The 14795-nt window shown below is 63.8% G+C and overlaps 3 protein-coding genes and 1 long non-coding RNA gene across 7 annotated transcripts in view; 3 read left to right on the plus strand and 1 right to left on the minus strand.

The window, feature by feature from the left end:
- SMARCC1 (SWI/SNF related, matrix associated, actin dependent regulator of chromatin subfamily c member 1) overlaps positions 1-2969 on the plus strand; it is a 67565-nt gene extending 64596 nt beyond the window's left edge. For all 3 annotated transcript variants that reach the window (XM_025147375.3, XM_046927752.1, XM_015281170.4), the window contains 2 exons: positions 457-630; positions 1435-2969. In XM_025147375.3, coding sequence (XP_025003143.3) covers positions 457-630; positions 1435-1520 — 260 coding nt within the window. In that variant the 3' untranslated portion in view covers positions 1521-2969. The remainder of the gene's footprint in view (positions 1-456; positions 631-1434) is intronic.
- GIMAP7L5 (GTPase IMAP family member 7-like 5) overlaps positions 1-14795 on the plus strand; it is a 598436-nt gene that overhangs the window by 478038 nt on the left and 105603 nt on the right. The gene's annotated exons all lie outside the window — the stretch shown is intronic.
- On the minus strand, positions 2296-4028 carry LOC121110061. Its single transcript, XR_005857941.2, has 2 exons — positions 3850-4028; positions 2296-3369 (listed from the first exon to the last, which is right to left on the minus strand). It is a non-coding gene; the product is annotated as an uncharacterized LOC121110061 (long non-coding RNA).
- CSPG5 (chondroitin sulfate proteoglycan 5) lies at positions 5089-11243 on the plus strand. 2 transcript variants are annotated; one of them, NM_001389287.1, is given in 5 exon segments: positions 5089-5211; positions 6413-7724; positions 8701-8889; positions 9327-9399; positions 10831-11243. In NM_001389287.1, coding segments are annotated over 5 exon segments (1809 nt in total). In that variant the 5' UTR covers positions 5089-5132; the 3' UTR covers positions 10987-11243.

A 14795-nucleotide genomic window follows, 5' to 3' on the forward strand; every position in this document is an offset into this window, starting at 1 on the left:
CCAATCCCTCCATCACATCAGCGCTCTTTTAATAGTGGAAATACCTCCGCAGCGCAGTAATGAACTCAGTGATTTCATTTCTCCCATCAGGTTAAGCTGTGAGGCGTAGTGGCTGCTCTCGTTACTGTAGAGCAGTTCATGGTTGGATGGTAGGAGGAAGTTTTTCCCCCAGAGGTGGTGACGCACTGAACAGGTTGCCCAAGGAGGTGTGGATGCCCCATCCCTGCAGGCATTCAAGGCCAGGCTGGATGTGGCTCTGGGCAGCCTGGGCTGCTGGTTGGCGACCATCACATAGCAGGGGGTTGGAGCTGGGTGAGCACTGTGCTCCTTTGCAACCCAGGCCATTCTGTGATTTCCCTTTGCATAGATGGGTGCTAATTGCCATTTCCATGGGCTCCACTGGAGGAACATCTCCTCGGAGCTCCCCATGTCTCACTGTGCCTTCTCCTCCCACAGGTCAGATGCCCGGGCCCGGCTCCATGCTGCCCACACAGCCCATGCCGGGCCGGATGCTGCCAGGAGTGTCGGCCAACCTTCACCCCACAGGTGCTCCCGCTCCACCCGGCATGGCACCCATGGCCGGCGGCCTCATTGGGCCCCGCGTCCCTCTGGCAGCGCCCAATGGCATGTGTAAGTGCTTCTGTGTGCAGGGCTGGGGCTGCAGCAGTGCCTGGGGCTCTGAGCGCTCATCTCCCTCTCTGCTCTGCCCTCGTGGGGCCCCATCTGCAGTACTGCCTCCAGGTGTGGGGCCCCCAATACAGGAAAGGCAGGGAGCTGTTGGAGAGGGTCCAGAGGAGGACACAGAGATGCTCAGAGGGCTGCAGCACCTCCCCTACAAAGACAGGCTGAGGGAGCTGGGCTTCTTCAGCCTGGAGAAGAGAAGGCTGCGGGGTGACCTCATTGCAGCCTTCCAGGACCTCCAGGGAGCCTCCAAACAGGAGGGGAGGCGACTCTTGGAAAGGGCAGATAACAGCAGGACGAGGGGAAATGGTGTGAAGTTGAAGGAGGGCAGACTGAGGTTGGATGTGAGGGGGAAGTTCTTTGCTATGAGAGTGGGGAGGTGCTGGAACAGCTGCCCAGAGAGGCTGTGGATGCCCCGTCCATCCCTGGAGGTGTTGAAGGCCAGGTTGGATGGGGCCCTGGGCAGCCTGGGCTGGTATGAAATGGGGAGGTTGGTGGCCCTGCCTGTGGTGGGGGGTTGGAGCTTCCATGCCTCCATGTCAGCTCGTATTCCTGCTGCTCTTTACCGTGCTTTCCTTTTTTCCTCCCCTGCTCCCCAATGCCATCACATCCCATCAGCATCTCCTGCGCTGTGTCCCCCCCCCTCTGCTCAGAGGTGGAGCACAGCGGTGCTGCGCTGGGAGGGGAGGACGTGGGATCATTCCTGCTTTCCCGGCCGTGCTCTCACTGTTCTTCTGCCCGCTGTGCCCACAGATCCCCCCGCTGCGCAGCCACCTCCGCCTGCAGAAGGGGTGACCCCCCCTCCCCCCGGAGCCCCGCCGGCCGCGGCCGCCCCATAAGCGACCCGAGAGAAGGAACTTCTACAGCAACACAGTGGTGACCAAAAGAACTCCGTTTCTCTCCTCTGCCCCGGAGGTCTCCGCCCCCCGTTGTGCCCACACCCCCCCACAGATGAGCACATCCACACACGGTCCCTTTCCCCGCTCCCACCCCAGCCTGGCAGTCCTCAGCGCTCCGTTGGCTGCCCATTGGCGGTGCCGCCGCTGTCCCCATACCGCTGCTGGGCGGTCCCTGCTGTGCTCCGCTCGCTCCCGGTGCCCCCGGCTCTGGTTTTGTCCCCTCTTGGTGTTTTGAGCTTTGGGTTCTCCTGGGGGGAGTGGGGTAAAGCTGTGCGCTGAAGGCGTCAGCTGAGCCTTGGGATGCCCCACGCGCCCCCCCCCCACCTCTGAGCCCGTGTTGTGGGTTCCCCGGGCAAAGCAGCAAGACTGGATCCCAAATCAGGGCCGGGGGTGGGGGGGGCGGCACAGTGGGGTGCCGGATGTGGGCTGTGCCACACAGGCGGCTGTCGCCAAGGATGGCAGCAGGGCCTGGGGTGGCATCGCCGTCCTAATAGGGAAAATATGGGCCCGGTGCGAACGAAGCCAGCCGTGATATGAGATGAAGCCAGGAGCGAATCGATTGGAATGGAACCACTCCATGGTAGGAGTTTTCTTGCTCCGGTTTTTACCTTCCTTTTGCCTTCGGAGGCAGTAGTTGGACGTTCCCTCTGAGTAGTTTGGTGCAGTAGCCAACCGAGGAATAAAATACGCCATTTTTAGTCCCTCTTTTTGGAGCATAGGCTTTTTAATGTTTAAAACGAACAAAAAAACACAGTAGATAGGAAGCAGTGGGGGGGGGTTGGGCAGGGGGTTGGGTCGGGCTGTGGGCGCATCCCCTCCACGCTGCCCTCCCCACGGCGCCGTTGGCCGAAGGGCGGTGGCGGAGATGCCGCTGCGGGTCGGCCGCGGCCCCAAACCCACAGAGCCCCCCCAGCCCCGCGCTTACAGCCACGGAGCCGCCCCGGGGAGCGCTCTGCTCAGCACCATTGGTCGCCCTTCCCGACCGTCTGCAGCCGCGTTGCTTCCCGCACGTAGGAGCGATGCGTCCCTCCGCCAGCGCCAGCGGCCCACCGCCCCCCACGTGCAGCCCGGGACCTCCTTCCATGGGCCCTTCCCCTGCGGGGGCACCGGGCTGAGCCGGGGATTCTGGTTCGGCCCGCGGTCCGGTTTAGAATAACCTCAGGTTGTTTTTAGCGTGATCAGCTTCAGCCTCAAGGATCCAGATGGAGACTATTTTTTACTGTACGAGCGACGGTCCCGCAGAGCACCCCGACTCGACACTGTTGTGTTTCTGTATAAATAATCCACCTGCTGACTTTTTTCATCTGATCCTCTGTATAGGGCCGGTTTTATTCCTGCAGCCACACAGCCACCCGATTTTGTGAAATAAAACAAACGTTTTTGTACAAACTTGGGGCTGCCTTTGGAGTCCGTGTGTGCTGCGGCGCTGCGCCGGGTCGGGTCGCGCTTTGGGGAGGGTTGGGGTGGTAAAGGTGGTGGTGGAATGGTTTGGGTTGGAAGGGGCCCTTCACGGCCGTGTGGTCCCACACCCCGCAGGGCACTGAGGTACCCACAGCCCCATCCGTGCTCAGAGCCCATCCGGACCGGGGCTGTGTGCTGCGATGGGGCAGCGCGCAGTGTGTGTGGCTGCAGTGTGGCTTCGCTGAACCCCCCGGGGTTCTCCTGGGCGCACTGCTGGGCTGCTCAGCTCCCTCCGATGGCGCTCCATCCCTCCGCTGTGTCCATTGCACCGCACAGCCCGCAGCCCCCACACACTGCTGAGGGTGCACTCCATCCACTGCTGGTGTCACTGATGGAGATGGGAAAGAGCAGCGATGGCAGCACTGTGCCCTGGGGGACACCGCTGTCACCGCTCTCCATCCGGACGTGGAGCCGCCGACCACCGACCTCACAGCAGTGCCTCATCCACTGAACGGTCCCACCCAGCAAATCCACATCTTTCCCCTTTGGACAGAAGGATGTTGTGGGGGACCGTGTCAAAGGCCTCACTGAAGTCCAGAGAGATGGATGAAACCCACAGCTCTTCCCTCATCCACTGCTGCAGTGACGCCATCAAAGAAAGCCATGGGTTGGCCAGACAGGCCCTGCCCTTGGTGAAACCATGCTCGCTGTGCTGTGCCACCGCAGTCCCACCGGCTGCCCACAGAGGTGCGGATGCCCCATCCCTGCAGGCATTCAAGGCCAGGCTGGATGTGGCTGTGGGCAGCCTGGGCTGCTGGTTGGTGACCCTGCACATAGCGGGGGGTTGGAGCTGATGGTCGCTGTGCACCTTTTCTCCCCAGGCCACGCCGCGGTCTGTGATTCCACGCGCCGTTCATAGCGCAGCTTCCAGCGGGAGCCGCTCCGTGACGCCCCCCGCGCCGCGGTGCGCCGTGTGCCCGCACTCCGCTGCCGTCCGCCGGGCCGTCCCCGCGGCCATCGCTCCCCGCGGCCGACGAGGAGTCCGATAAGCGCGGAGCTGCGGGATGGGCCGCACCCGGAGGCGGTGCGCAGCGCTGCCGCCCCGTCGCGGGGCTTCTGGCACCGCTCCCCCCGCGGCCCCCCGCCCCGTCCCCTTGGAGACGCGTTCCGGGCCGGAGGTGCGGGGAATGTTAAGCGGCGCAGCCCCTTCAAAACCCCTTTGAGAGGCACAGAGCGCGGTTTGTTCGCGGCGCGGGGAGCGCGGCCGGCACCGGCAGAACGGAGCGCGGCGGCCCCGCGCCGCATTGGGGTGGGCGCCGCGGACGGGGACCCCGACGGGCGGCCCCGGCCCCGCACCGTCCGTCCTTCGCGGGGGCGGCCCCTCCCGCTGCGCCGGGGACGCGCGGTGACCGCGGGGGGCCGCGGGTGGACGGGGCGGCCGTGGGGCGGGGGGGGCGCCCCGATGTCACCGCCCCGACCGCCCGAAGGCGTTGTTGCGGGGAAGCACCGCTGTGCGCCGGCGGTCCCCATCTGCGCGACGTCCCCACGTGCGCCGTCCCCACGTCCGCGATGTCTCCGTGCGCGGTGCCCCACACCCACGGCGCCCCCGTGCCGCCCCCCCTCCCCCCCCACGTGCTCCCCCCGCCCCCCCGGCTCCCGGCCGTCCGCAGCCCCGCAGCCGTTTGGTGGCCCTCGGGGACACCGCGCTGTGCCCCCCCACCTCAGCGCTCCGCCCACCCCCCCCTCGCCGAGGTGTCCTCAGGGGCCGCTCAGAGCCCCCCCAGGGAACCCCGCGCCCCATGGGGGGCGGCTGAGAGGGGCGCGGGTCCCCGGTGGGGGGGGGGCGGGGGGGTGTTGGGGGGCAATCGCAGTGCGGGGCTGGCGGAGAACAGGGCTGTGATGCGGGGCTCGCGGTGCGGGGCTGCCGGCGCTGGGGGTGTCCCGGGGCCGGGGGCTGTCGGTGCGGCGCTGCCCCTCCCGCGGGCGGAGCCGCCTCCCCCCGCCCCCCGCCCGGCCCGGCCCGGCCCCCCCGGAGCGCGGCGGAGCGGAGGGAGCGGCGGAGCGGAGGCGCGGGGGGGGGGCGGGCGGAGCCGCGGCGGTGGCGGTCCCGTCCGGTGCGGCGGTGGCGGTGGCGGTGGCGCTGATGCCGCCATGGCCCCCCCGGCCCCGCCGCCCCGCGCCGCCCTCACTCTGCTGCTGGCGCTGAGCGCGATCGGCCCCGCCGCGCCCGGTACGTGGGGGCTGTAGGGGGGGGTCGGGGTCGGGGGGGGGGATCGGCTCCGTTGCCCCGCGCCGGGCCCGGCGGCGGAACCACCTGCGGGGAGGGGGGGGGGGGGGGGGGGGGGGGTGAATCCCGCTGCGGGGAATGGGACGCTCTGCGGGGTGATCGATGGGGTGACGATGGGGGGGTGATGATGGGGTGATGGGGGGGGTGGATCCCGCTGCGAGAGGGGGAGAGGGTCCCGTGATGGGCGGGGGGCTGCGGGGCGCTGTGGGGCCGCAATGGGTCCCCGCGTCCGCGCTGCAGCGCGCTCGGTCCCGTTCTGTGCGCGGTGGGTGGGGGTCGGATCCCATTGCGGGGCTCGGGGGGGGGCGCGTCCCATTGTGGCCGAGGGGTCCGCGATCGCCGTGCACGCAGCCGGACCCCCCCGCGCAGGGCTCGGACCCGCGTCAGGGAGCGGATCCCGTTCTGCGGGGCGGGGGCTGCGAGGATGGCGTGGGGATGGACCGCATCGGAACGGACCGCATCCACCTGCAGGGACCGGGTCCAGTCCGGGGGGGGTCTGGGTCCCACCCTGTGTGTATATGGGGTGTCTGGATCCCGTTACGGGGCGGGGGGGGGCGATTCCCCGGCACGCAGCTGGATCCCCTTGCAGAAGCTGCGACCCTCCCGTTGCAGGGCTGGGTCCCGGCGCAGGGCGGTGGGATCCGATGTGTGTGTGGCGGTGTGTGATCCCCACATTTGTTTTTTGGGGGGGTGTTTGGACCCCTGCGGGCAGCCGGATTCCTTTGCAAGGGGTTGGATGGCACTGCAGGGGCTGGGACCCACTGCACAGAGGGGCTGCATCTCGCTGCAGGGGAGGGGATGGATCCCATTACATATTTGGGGAGGGGGGAGGGGCCGGATCTCATCATGTGTATGGGGGGTCGGATCCCATTATATGCGTGTATGGGGGGGTTGGATCCCATTATATGTGTGTATGAGGGGGCTGCATCCCATTATGTGTATGGTGGAGCAGGATCTCGTGTGCTGCTCCGTCCCCTGCAGGCTCTGTGTCCCCACGGGGAGGGCAGGTCTACCCCCATTGCCACGCATGGAGTCCTGCGGGGGCCGCGTGGCACCGGGGGGGGGTCACAGAGCCGTGCTGCCATCCCTATGGGTGTGGGGGGAACCTCTGCGAGTGACACCGCTCTGTCCTTGTGCCCCACAGCGCCCGAATGGCCGCCCCGCAACGGCAGCTCAGGCAGAGCCTGGGGGGGCCCCCTGCAGAGCGGAGCCCCCATCAACAGCACCGACCCATTGGGACCGCAGCTGGAGCCGCCTGGGGGGGGCCCGGCCACCGCCGACCCTACAGTGGGGTGCATGGGGTGCAGCGGAGAGGGGGCTGCCAGCTCTGTGCCCCCCGTGCCCGATGCAGCCCAGGACCCCCGGCTCGGTGTCACTGGGCCCACTGATGGCGATGGCGGCGTGGTGGCCCTGGGCAGCCCCGAGGAGGTCGGCAGCGGCGAGCAGCCCACCAGGGCCGGCGTTGGGCCCACAGAGGGGCTGACACCGCGCCCCCCCGGCCTCCCCAGCCCCGGCCTTGGCCTCTCCAGCCCTGGGCCCAACCTTGGTCTTCCCAGCCTCGACCTTCCCAATCCCAATCTCGGTCTTCCCGACCCCAACCTCGGTCTTCCCAACCCCAGCCTTGGCCTCCCCAGCCCCGGGCCCACCCCTGACCGTCCCATTCCCAACCCCAACCCCAGCCTTGATCTTCCCGACCCCGGCCTTGCTATTCAGACTCCCAACCTCGGTCTTTCCAACCCCAACATCCCCCTCCCCAGCCCCAGCCCGGGCCCGGGCACCGAACCCGACCTTCTTCCCGTGGCCGAAGACTCAGAGGTGTCCATGGAGCTCCCCCAGCCCTCCTCCAGCCCAGCCCCGGCACAGAGGGCCCGCGGCCGCACGGACCGCACGTGGTTGGGCGCTCCGGAGCCCATCAGTGCAGCCCCGGGCACGGCGGAGCCGCCCGAGATCATCGACGTTGACTACTACGACGTGTTCGATGGCGGCCATGGGCCCGGGGGCGGCCACGGGGCGGGCGGCGCGGCGCAGAGGGAGCCGGGGGGCGCGGCGACGCCGTGGGGCCTCCACGAGCTCTACGATGACTTCACGCCCTTCGACGAGGCCGATTTCTACCCCACCACCTCCTTCTACGCCGAAGGGGATGATGATGCGGAGGAGGAGCTGGAGGAGGACGAAGAGGAGGAGGAGGAGGAAGATGGTGGTCTGGAGGATGAGAATGGCTACAGACCTCCCGCCTCGGCCGCGCCCCGCGTCCCGCCGCCCCCCAGCCCCACGGAGGGGACCCCCATGGCGCGGCCGAGGCCCGGGGAGCGCGCGGTGCCGGAGAACAGCAGTGAGTGCCGCAGCGGATACGTGCGACACAACAGCTCGTGCCGCTCCGTCTGCGACCTCGTCCCCAGCTACTGCCACAACGGCGGCCAGTGCTACCTGGTGGAGAGCCACGGGGCCTTCTGCAGGTATGGGCAGCTCCAGCGTGGGGAGTGGTGTGCCGGGCCGTGGCCGTAGCCCCCATGGGTGTCCCAAAGGCCCCTTGGGCATCACACAGCACCACCGGTGTCCCATAACCCAATGGGTGTCCCACAGCCCCACGGAGGTCCCGTAGTCCAATGGGTCCCACAGCACCGCAGGTGTCCCGTAGCCCAGTGGGCACCACGCAGCACCACAGGTGTCCCATAGCCCAGTAGGTATTACACAGCCCTATGGGTGCCCCATAGCCCCCATGAGTATGATCATATAGCACCACAGGTGTCCCATAGCCCAATGGGTCCCATAGCTGCATGGGAGTCCCATAGTCCCCATAGGCATCATGTAGCACCATGGGTATCCCATAGCCCAGTGGGTGTTCCACAGGCCCAGTGGGCATCCCACTTTCCCTTCGGGTGTCCCCAAGACCAGTGGGTGTCCCATAGCCCCAGTGGGTGTCCCACAGCCATGGGTGCATCCCCACAGTGGACATGGGGATGCCCCCAGGGTGCTCTGACCCACAGGAGGGTGCAGGATTAGGGGCGATGCTCGGTTTCCTCCAGCCCCAGCAGTGGCACAGGGGGGACTTTGCTCCCCACCCCATAGCCAGGGCCGTGTCCCCTTCCCCAGGGCCGCAGTGTGGGCTGTGCCCCCCCGGCGGGGGCTTTCCTCCAGGAATTAGGTCAGGGCTGTGCGGATGTGGCTGCGGCCGCAGCGCCCGTCGGGATTGCACCGGGGAGGGCTCAGCATGCGGGGATGTGGTGGGGACACGATGGGGACGTCCCCGTGGGTCTCAGCAATGCTCTGTATGGGGCTCAGGGCACCGCAGCCCCATTGCTGTGCCAGGGGGAGGTTACCCCTATGTGGAGATGCCCATTAATCCCCTCCCCGCCAGCCATAATCCCACACAGATGTCCCCCGTGGGTCCCGGTGCCGGGGGTGACACCGTGACCCCACGTCCCCTCGCAGGTGCAACACACAGGACTACACGTGGCACAAGGGGACGCGCTGCGAGGCCATCGTCACCGACTTCCAGGTGCTGTGTGTGGCCGTGGGCTCGGCCGCGCTGGTGCTGCTGCTGCTCTTCATGCTCACTGTCTTCTTTGCCAAGAAGCTCTACCTGCTCAAGACGGAGAACAGCAAACTGCGCAAAACCAAGTGAGTGGGGTGACCCTGGGGGGGACGGGGTGCTGTCGTCGTGTCCCCCTGCCCGGTGGCAGCTGGGGACGTGGGGCTCCAGTGGGTTCATCCTTCCAGCCCTCTGGATGGGCACGGCTGGGGGTCTGGGGGCTGCAGCTGACATCCGCCACTGTGGACACCGCTGCATCCCGTGGGGACGCTCGGGGCGCAGCGGGGTCACCCCCTGCAACCGCTGCCTCATATCCTCCCAGAGCCGAGCAAGGAGAAAGCGCTCCCATGGGTCACTAACGAGCTCTTAATTAGCGTTTGGCAGGGCCAAGTGTAATTAGCGGCGGAGCCCGTGCCAGAGCCTGGCTCCTCGGCTCCTGCCTGCCCCTGCGCTGCGTGAGGACCTCCTCAAAAATAACCCCCAGAGCAGCTGTGGGGCGCAGCACTCACCCCACGTCCCCCCGCAGATACCGCACTCCGTCCGAGCTGCACAACGACAACTTCTCGCTGTCCACCATCGCCGAGGGCTCCCACCCGAACGTAAGGACCCCTCCTCACATCCCATCCCCCACCCCCTTGGGCGGGGGGCTTTGAGGGTGGCGCGGGGCTGTGACATCCCTGTGGTGTGCCATGTCCCCGTGGTGTCCCACCTGTGCCACCCGGTGCCGTTGCTGGGTGATGCTGGAGCTGGGGATGCTCTCTGGGGTGTGGTGGGCACTATGGGAGCAGTGCTGCAGCCGCCCCCCACTTTTTGCATTGCCACAGAGAGAAGCGCAGCATAGAGCCCTCTAACCTCGGCCCTATAGACATTTTCCCCCTGGTTTGGAGCAATTCTAGCACCATAGTGCCTGCAAGTGACCCAGTGGGAGCCTTGGCACAGCCCTGGGGTGGATTCGGGACCAAACCCCACAAGTGGGTTGGATCTGGAGTGGATTTGGGACTGCTCCCCACAAGTGGGACCATCGTTCCCCATGCCTTTGTCCCCACTGGTATGCCATGGGCTCGTTCCCGTTGGTGCCTGGGGACTGCAAGCCCCACTCCGGAGGGGACAGCAATGGGGACACCACCACAGGAAGGGGGTTTGGAACTGAAGACCAACTCCCTGTTGTATGGACACTCTGTGACAAGGTGTCCAAGCACAGGGGGGTGACATGGGGACAGCCCTGCTGGTGGCACACCCACCTGGGATGGCGGCCGGACACTAACGGGACACAATAAAACCAAGACGTGGGACTCCTGTGTGGGGTGACTGCTTGGCGTGGGGGGCTGCGACATACATAGACCTCGTGGGTGGGAGTCAGTCAGGGTGGTGGTGGCACATGGTTAGCTGGGCCCGGGGTGCTGTCACCACGGGGACACCATGGGGACACCGTGGATACACTGTGAGGGCACCATGGGAACGCAGTGGACTCCATTGCCTGCCCACTGCCTGTGTCATGAGCGCTCTGTGGGGACCCCACTGCCATCCATGCGCTGGGGGATGTATTCCCCCTGTAGGAGGTGTGAGGTTGCGGTGTTGGATGTGATGTTGGGTGCATCTTCGACACCCTAAACAAAGATGGAGAAGGAGTTGACCAGTGATAGGGCTGGGAGCTGCAGGAGGCCAGACTGAGATGGGGGGAAGGGACCTCTCATAGTGGGCACAGTGAGGACAGTGTCCCATCCCTGCTGGTGCTTGAGGTCAGGTTGGACTTTAGGTTGGGTTGGCTTTGGGTTGGGTTGGCCTTTGCATTGCGTTGGGTTGGGATTTGGATTGAGGTGAATTGGCTTTGGGTTGGGTTGGGCTTTGGATTGAGTTGGGCTTTGCGTTGTGTTGGGTTGGCTTTGGGTTGCGGTGGGTTGGCTTTGCGTTGGGTTGGTATAGATGTGACCATGGCAGGACGGGCTCAGAAGGTCCCGCTGTCCCGTTCTGTGCTCACAAGAAGGGAACCACCACCACAGCCATCCCCCTGAGTCTCCCTCTCCCCCCAGGATGACCCTGGCGCACCCCACAAGCTGCAGGACCCGCTGAAGCCTGGCCTGAAGGACGAGGAACCGCTCAGCATCCTCAGCACCGCGCCAGAGGAGGGCAGCAAGGGCGAACCAGGGGGCTGCGGGGTGCCCTGCCTGCACAACAACCTGGGGTAGGGCGGGGGGGACACATTTGGGTGGCATTTGTACAGAGGGTCCCATTCGTGGCTGCGCCGTGTCGTCGGGTGTTCGCTTTGTGCTCTGTGTCTATTGCTTGGGTCCGTTCCGCGCTGTGATTTCTAAACCTTTGCTGTTCCGCCACTGACTTTTTTTGTACTTTTACCCCCTCAACACTTTTTTTGAAATACGAGTGAAAACAACAACAAAAAAATGGAAGATCTTGAAATAAAACTTTTTTTTTTTTTTTAAGTTAAGCCTCTTGCCGGTGCCTGCACTCTCCCTGTCCCTCAGCCCCTGCCCCAAACGGGTGCCATTTGGGTGTCACCTGGCGGTGACGGCCCCTCCCTGTCCCTGTGTGGCCCACGTACAGCCCAGCTCTGCCCGGTGTGTCCCACTGCAGCCACGGGACAGTGGGGTCCAAGTACCTGGGCTCTGTTCCCATCCCTGTCTCTGTTCCCATCCCCATCCCATTCCTCATCCTTGTCCGTGTTCCATCCCTGTCCTCATCCCAATCCCTATCCATGTCCCCATCCCCATCCTTGTACCCATCTCCGTCCCCATTCCAATACCTGTCCCCATTGCCATCCTTTTCCCCATCCCCGTCCCCATTCCAATCCCTGTCCCAACCCCATCCCCCTCCCATCCCAGCACAGGGTCCCCCTGTGAGATGTGGCTCGTGGTGGTGTCACCACTGTCTGTCCCCACCTGCCTGCAGGATGCTGGAGGGGACGGCAGCCCCGTGTCCCCAGTGGGAACTCACTCCCCAGGCAGCTCAGACCCACGGAGAATCCCATTTTCCATGCACGCTGCAGCTCCCATCATGTTGATAGCTCCAAACCATGCCTTCACTTTGGAAAATTCCTTTGGTGGCACTGATGGGACCTCAGGAGAGAGGAAACAAAGCAATGAATCACACACTCCCATTTCTTTCACGGAGACCCAACATCCCCTCCCCACCCCACACCCCAGAACCTCATCTCACTCGGGGCTCTGCATCCACCGTTGTGCCTCCGTTTCCCTCTTGCTGTCAGCTCTGCACTCACTGGAGAACGGAGCAGCACGGTGATGTCCCCACAGCGCAGGGACAGCCCCAGGCTCTGTCCAGTTTCATGGCCCCATGGAGGAATTTGCCTCCTCTCACGCACAGAGCCTCACTCAAATTGCCTTTATACAGCGGGGCGGGGGATGGCTGTTAGATTAAATGCTTGGTTGGCTGGCGGGGAGGGGAGCAGCCCTGGCACAGAGGGATTGGCACAGGCACCGTGTTTGTCCTCCTCTCTCCGCTGTCCCATTTTCTCCTGTGGACACGTACTGGGATGGGAGCTGTGACCCCAGGACAAGGATCCTTTCTTCTCTTGGGCTGCCTGAGACAAAGCAGTCCCAATGATGTACAGGATAAGGAGGTCATGTATGTGGAACCGATCCCAAAGCCAACCCCTCTCATCAGACCCGTTTATGGTCCGATTTTTGGGTGGTCCCTTTTGGAGTCAGGGGTTGGACTCAACGATCCCTGTAGGTCCCTTCCAACTCGGGATATTCTAGGATTCTATGATTCTGTCCCTGGGAGCTGCGGGACCTCATCCACCTCCATGCAGCTCCCAGTGACGCTGAGACACACTGGGGAGGACACGTGTCCCATATAGTCCTCCTGCCTCCTACCAAGGCTGGGCCAGATCTTGGCTTGCAGGGTGCAGTGGGAGCCCCATGCGGTGCTGCAGAGTGTGGGGATGTCGGTGCTGGGGGAAATAGCACCACTTACCCCATTGCTCTCAGCCTCACTGCAGCAGAATGGGCCCGGTATTACACTGAACCTGCATTGGGTTTAGAGAGAAGAGAAAAGCAAAATCCTCTTAGCTGGGTGGACGGTAAAACGCTCAGCGTGGGGAAGAACAGCTGTGCGTGTGTTTGTGGATGCTGGCAGGGCTCTCGTGATGGCTCTGAGCACAGCGGCCCAGTTCTTGGTGTGTTCCATGCTGCCGGGCTGGTGTTGGTGCTGGTCTTACTGGAACTGGTGCTGGTGTAACTGGGGCTGGTCCTGGTTCTGCTGGGACAAAGTCAGAAGATGGAGGGGGCTGAAGTGGGAGGTGGGAGCACCATGGCCATGGCCAACGTGGAGAGGTAATGGAGGACAAGGACCCCGGGGAGGCGGGCTGAGAAACGCAGAGCAACGCTGTGAAAGCTGTGATGGGAAAAGGTGAAGGGAAGAAGGAAACTGGCAGCTCTTCAAAGGAACGATGTGAATGGCACCGCTACGAGCGATCCTGAAAGGAAGCGTGGTGGGAAGCTACACCACAAACTCAGTGCTGAGCTTGAGCTTGAAAAAAAGGTTTAGAGAAAGTGGGAACTGGGTCAGATTACCAGGGACAGCTACGGGAGAGCACAGGCATGTGGGGAGGTCAGAAGGGCCACAGCAAAACGGAGATGGAAATAGCGAGCAGCACTGAGGGGAAGGAGCAGGGGACAGCATGTTGGTGTGCTGGGCAAGGAGGGCTGCCCAAAGAAGGGCCCCAGCATTTAAGGTTTTCAGTGCATTAAATAAAAAAAGCCTTTTGAAAATGTCTGCTTTGCACTTTGCACCTGGCTTTGTGCTTCTTTTGCTCCCCCTCACTTCTTGATTCATGCTCTCAGCTCTCGATACGATGTTCTCTGAGCGTTGCTCAGACCGCTGCCTACTATTCGCCGTTGTTGCATTAATTAGAAGCCATTTTGCAGAAGCACCTTTGAAGGAAGATCTCCTTTCTGTAGGTGCTACAGAAACGCAGCACGGCACTACGGCTCTCGCTTCAGAGGGCTCACGATTTAACTGCAAGGCAAGAGACGGCAGATGGAGACAATCTGTTGGGGAGAGGAGCACAAAGAGGCAGAGAGAATCCCGGCTGGCGCGGCGGGCAGCGGCTCAGAGCACCAACAGTGCTGGGTGCTCAGAGAGGGAAACTGGGGATTTCGGGGAGGACTGGGGAGAAGAGGAGGGAATTCTGCTGCTGCTGCTGAGGGGTGAAGCAGGACTGGAGATTCAGTGTGAGAGTGATGGAATTCTTAAGGGTAGATGTGGCACTGAGGGACGTGGTGGGTGGGCATGGTGGGGACGGGTTGGGGTTGGACCTGGTGACCTCAGAGGTCTCTTCTGACCTTAATGATTCTATGATTCTACAAATAGGAGAGGACAGAGAAATGGAGACATGGGAGAGCTCTGTCAGCAATGGGGGAACATGAAGGGCAAGAAGGGAGGAAAAGGGAGAGCCCGGTGCTGGCACAGCTGCCCAGGGATGGGGGTCACCATGAGAGCCACCAGAGCTGTGGGGATGTGGCACCGGGGGACGTGGGCAGTGGGCATAGGGGGGTGGGGTTGGGTGTGGGGGTCTCAGAGGGCTTCTCCAACCTGAATGGTCCTGTTCCGATGATTCTATGACAAGAAGGGAGGAGGAGGAGGAGGAGCTGCAGGGAGGAAGGCAGCATGGGGCAAAGCGAGGAAAGGAACTGGGCGAGGCTCAGGGGAGGTGTGAAGGGGAAGGATGAAGGTGGATGCGGAGGGCAGTGAGCCCAGCAGGAGCAATGTGCTCAGAGAGCCTCAGGGGATGGGACTGGGTGACTCTTCCCTGCCTGTGATGCTCGGCGCTGGGAGCTGCTGCTCTCCCTGTGCTCACAGCAGTGCTCACATCACGGCAGCTCCCTGCTGAGGTGGTTTTGCTGCCACATCCCTGCTGCTTTCGGCACGTTTCCTGGGGATCTTCAGTCTCTGCTGGAAAAGGGCCTCCTGGAGAGCCAGCAGGCAGCTTGCTTCCAAATGGCAAAGAGAATTGTAAAGG

This window comes from Gallus gallus, chromosome 2 (assembly GCF_016699485.2).
Source record: "Gallus gallus isolate bGalGal1 chromosome 2, bGalGal1.mat.broiler.GRCg7b, whole genome shotgun sequence".
NCBI classification, from domain to species: domain Eukaryota; kingdom Metazoa; phylum Chordata; class Aves; order Galliformes; family Phasianidae; genus Gallus; species Gallus gallus.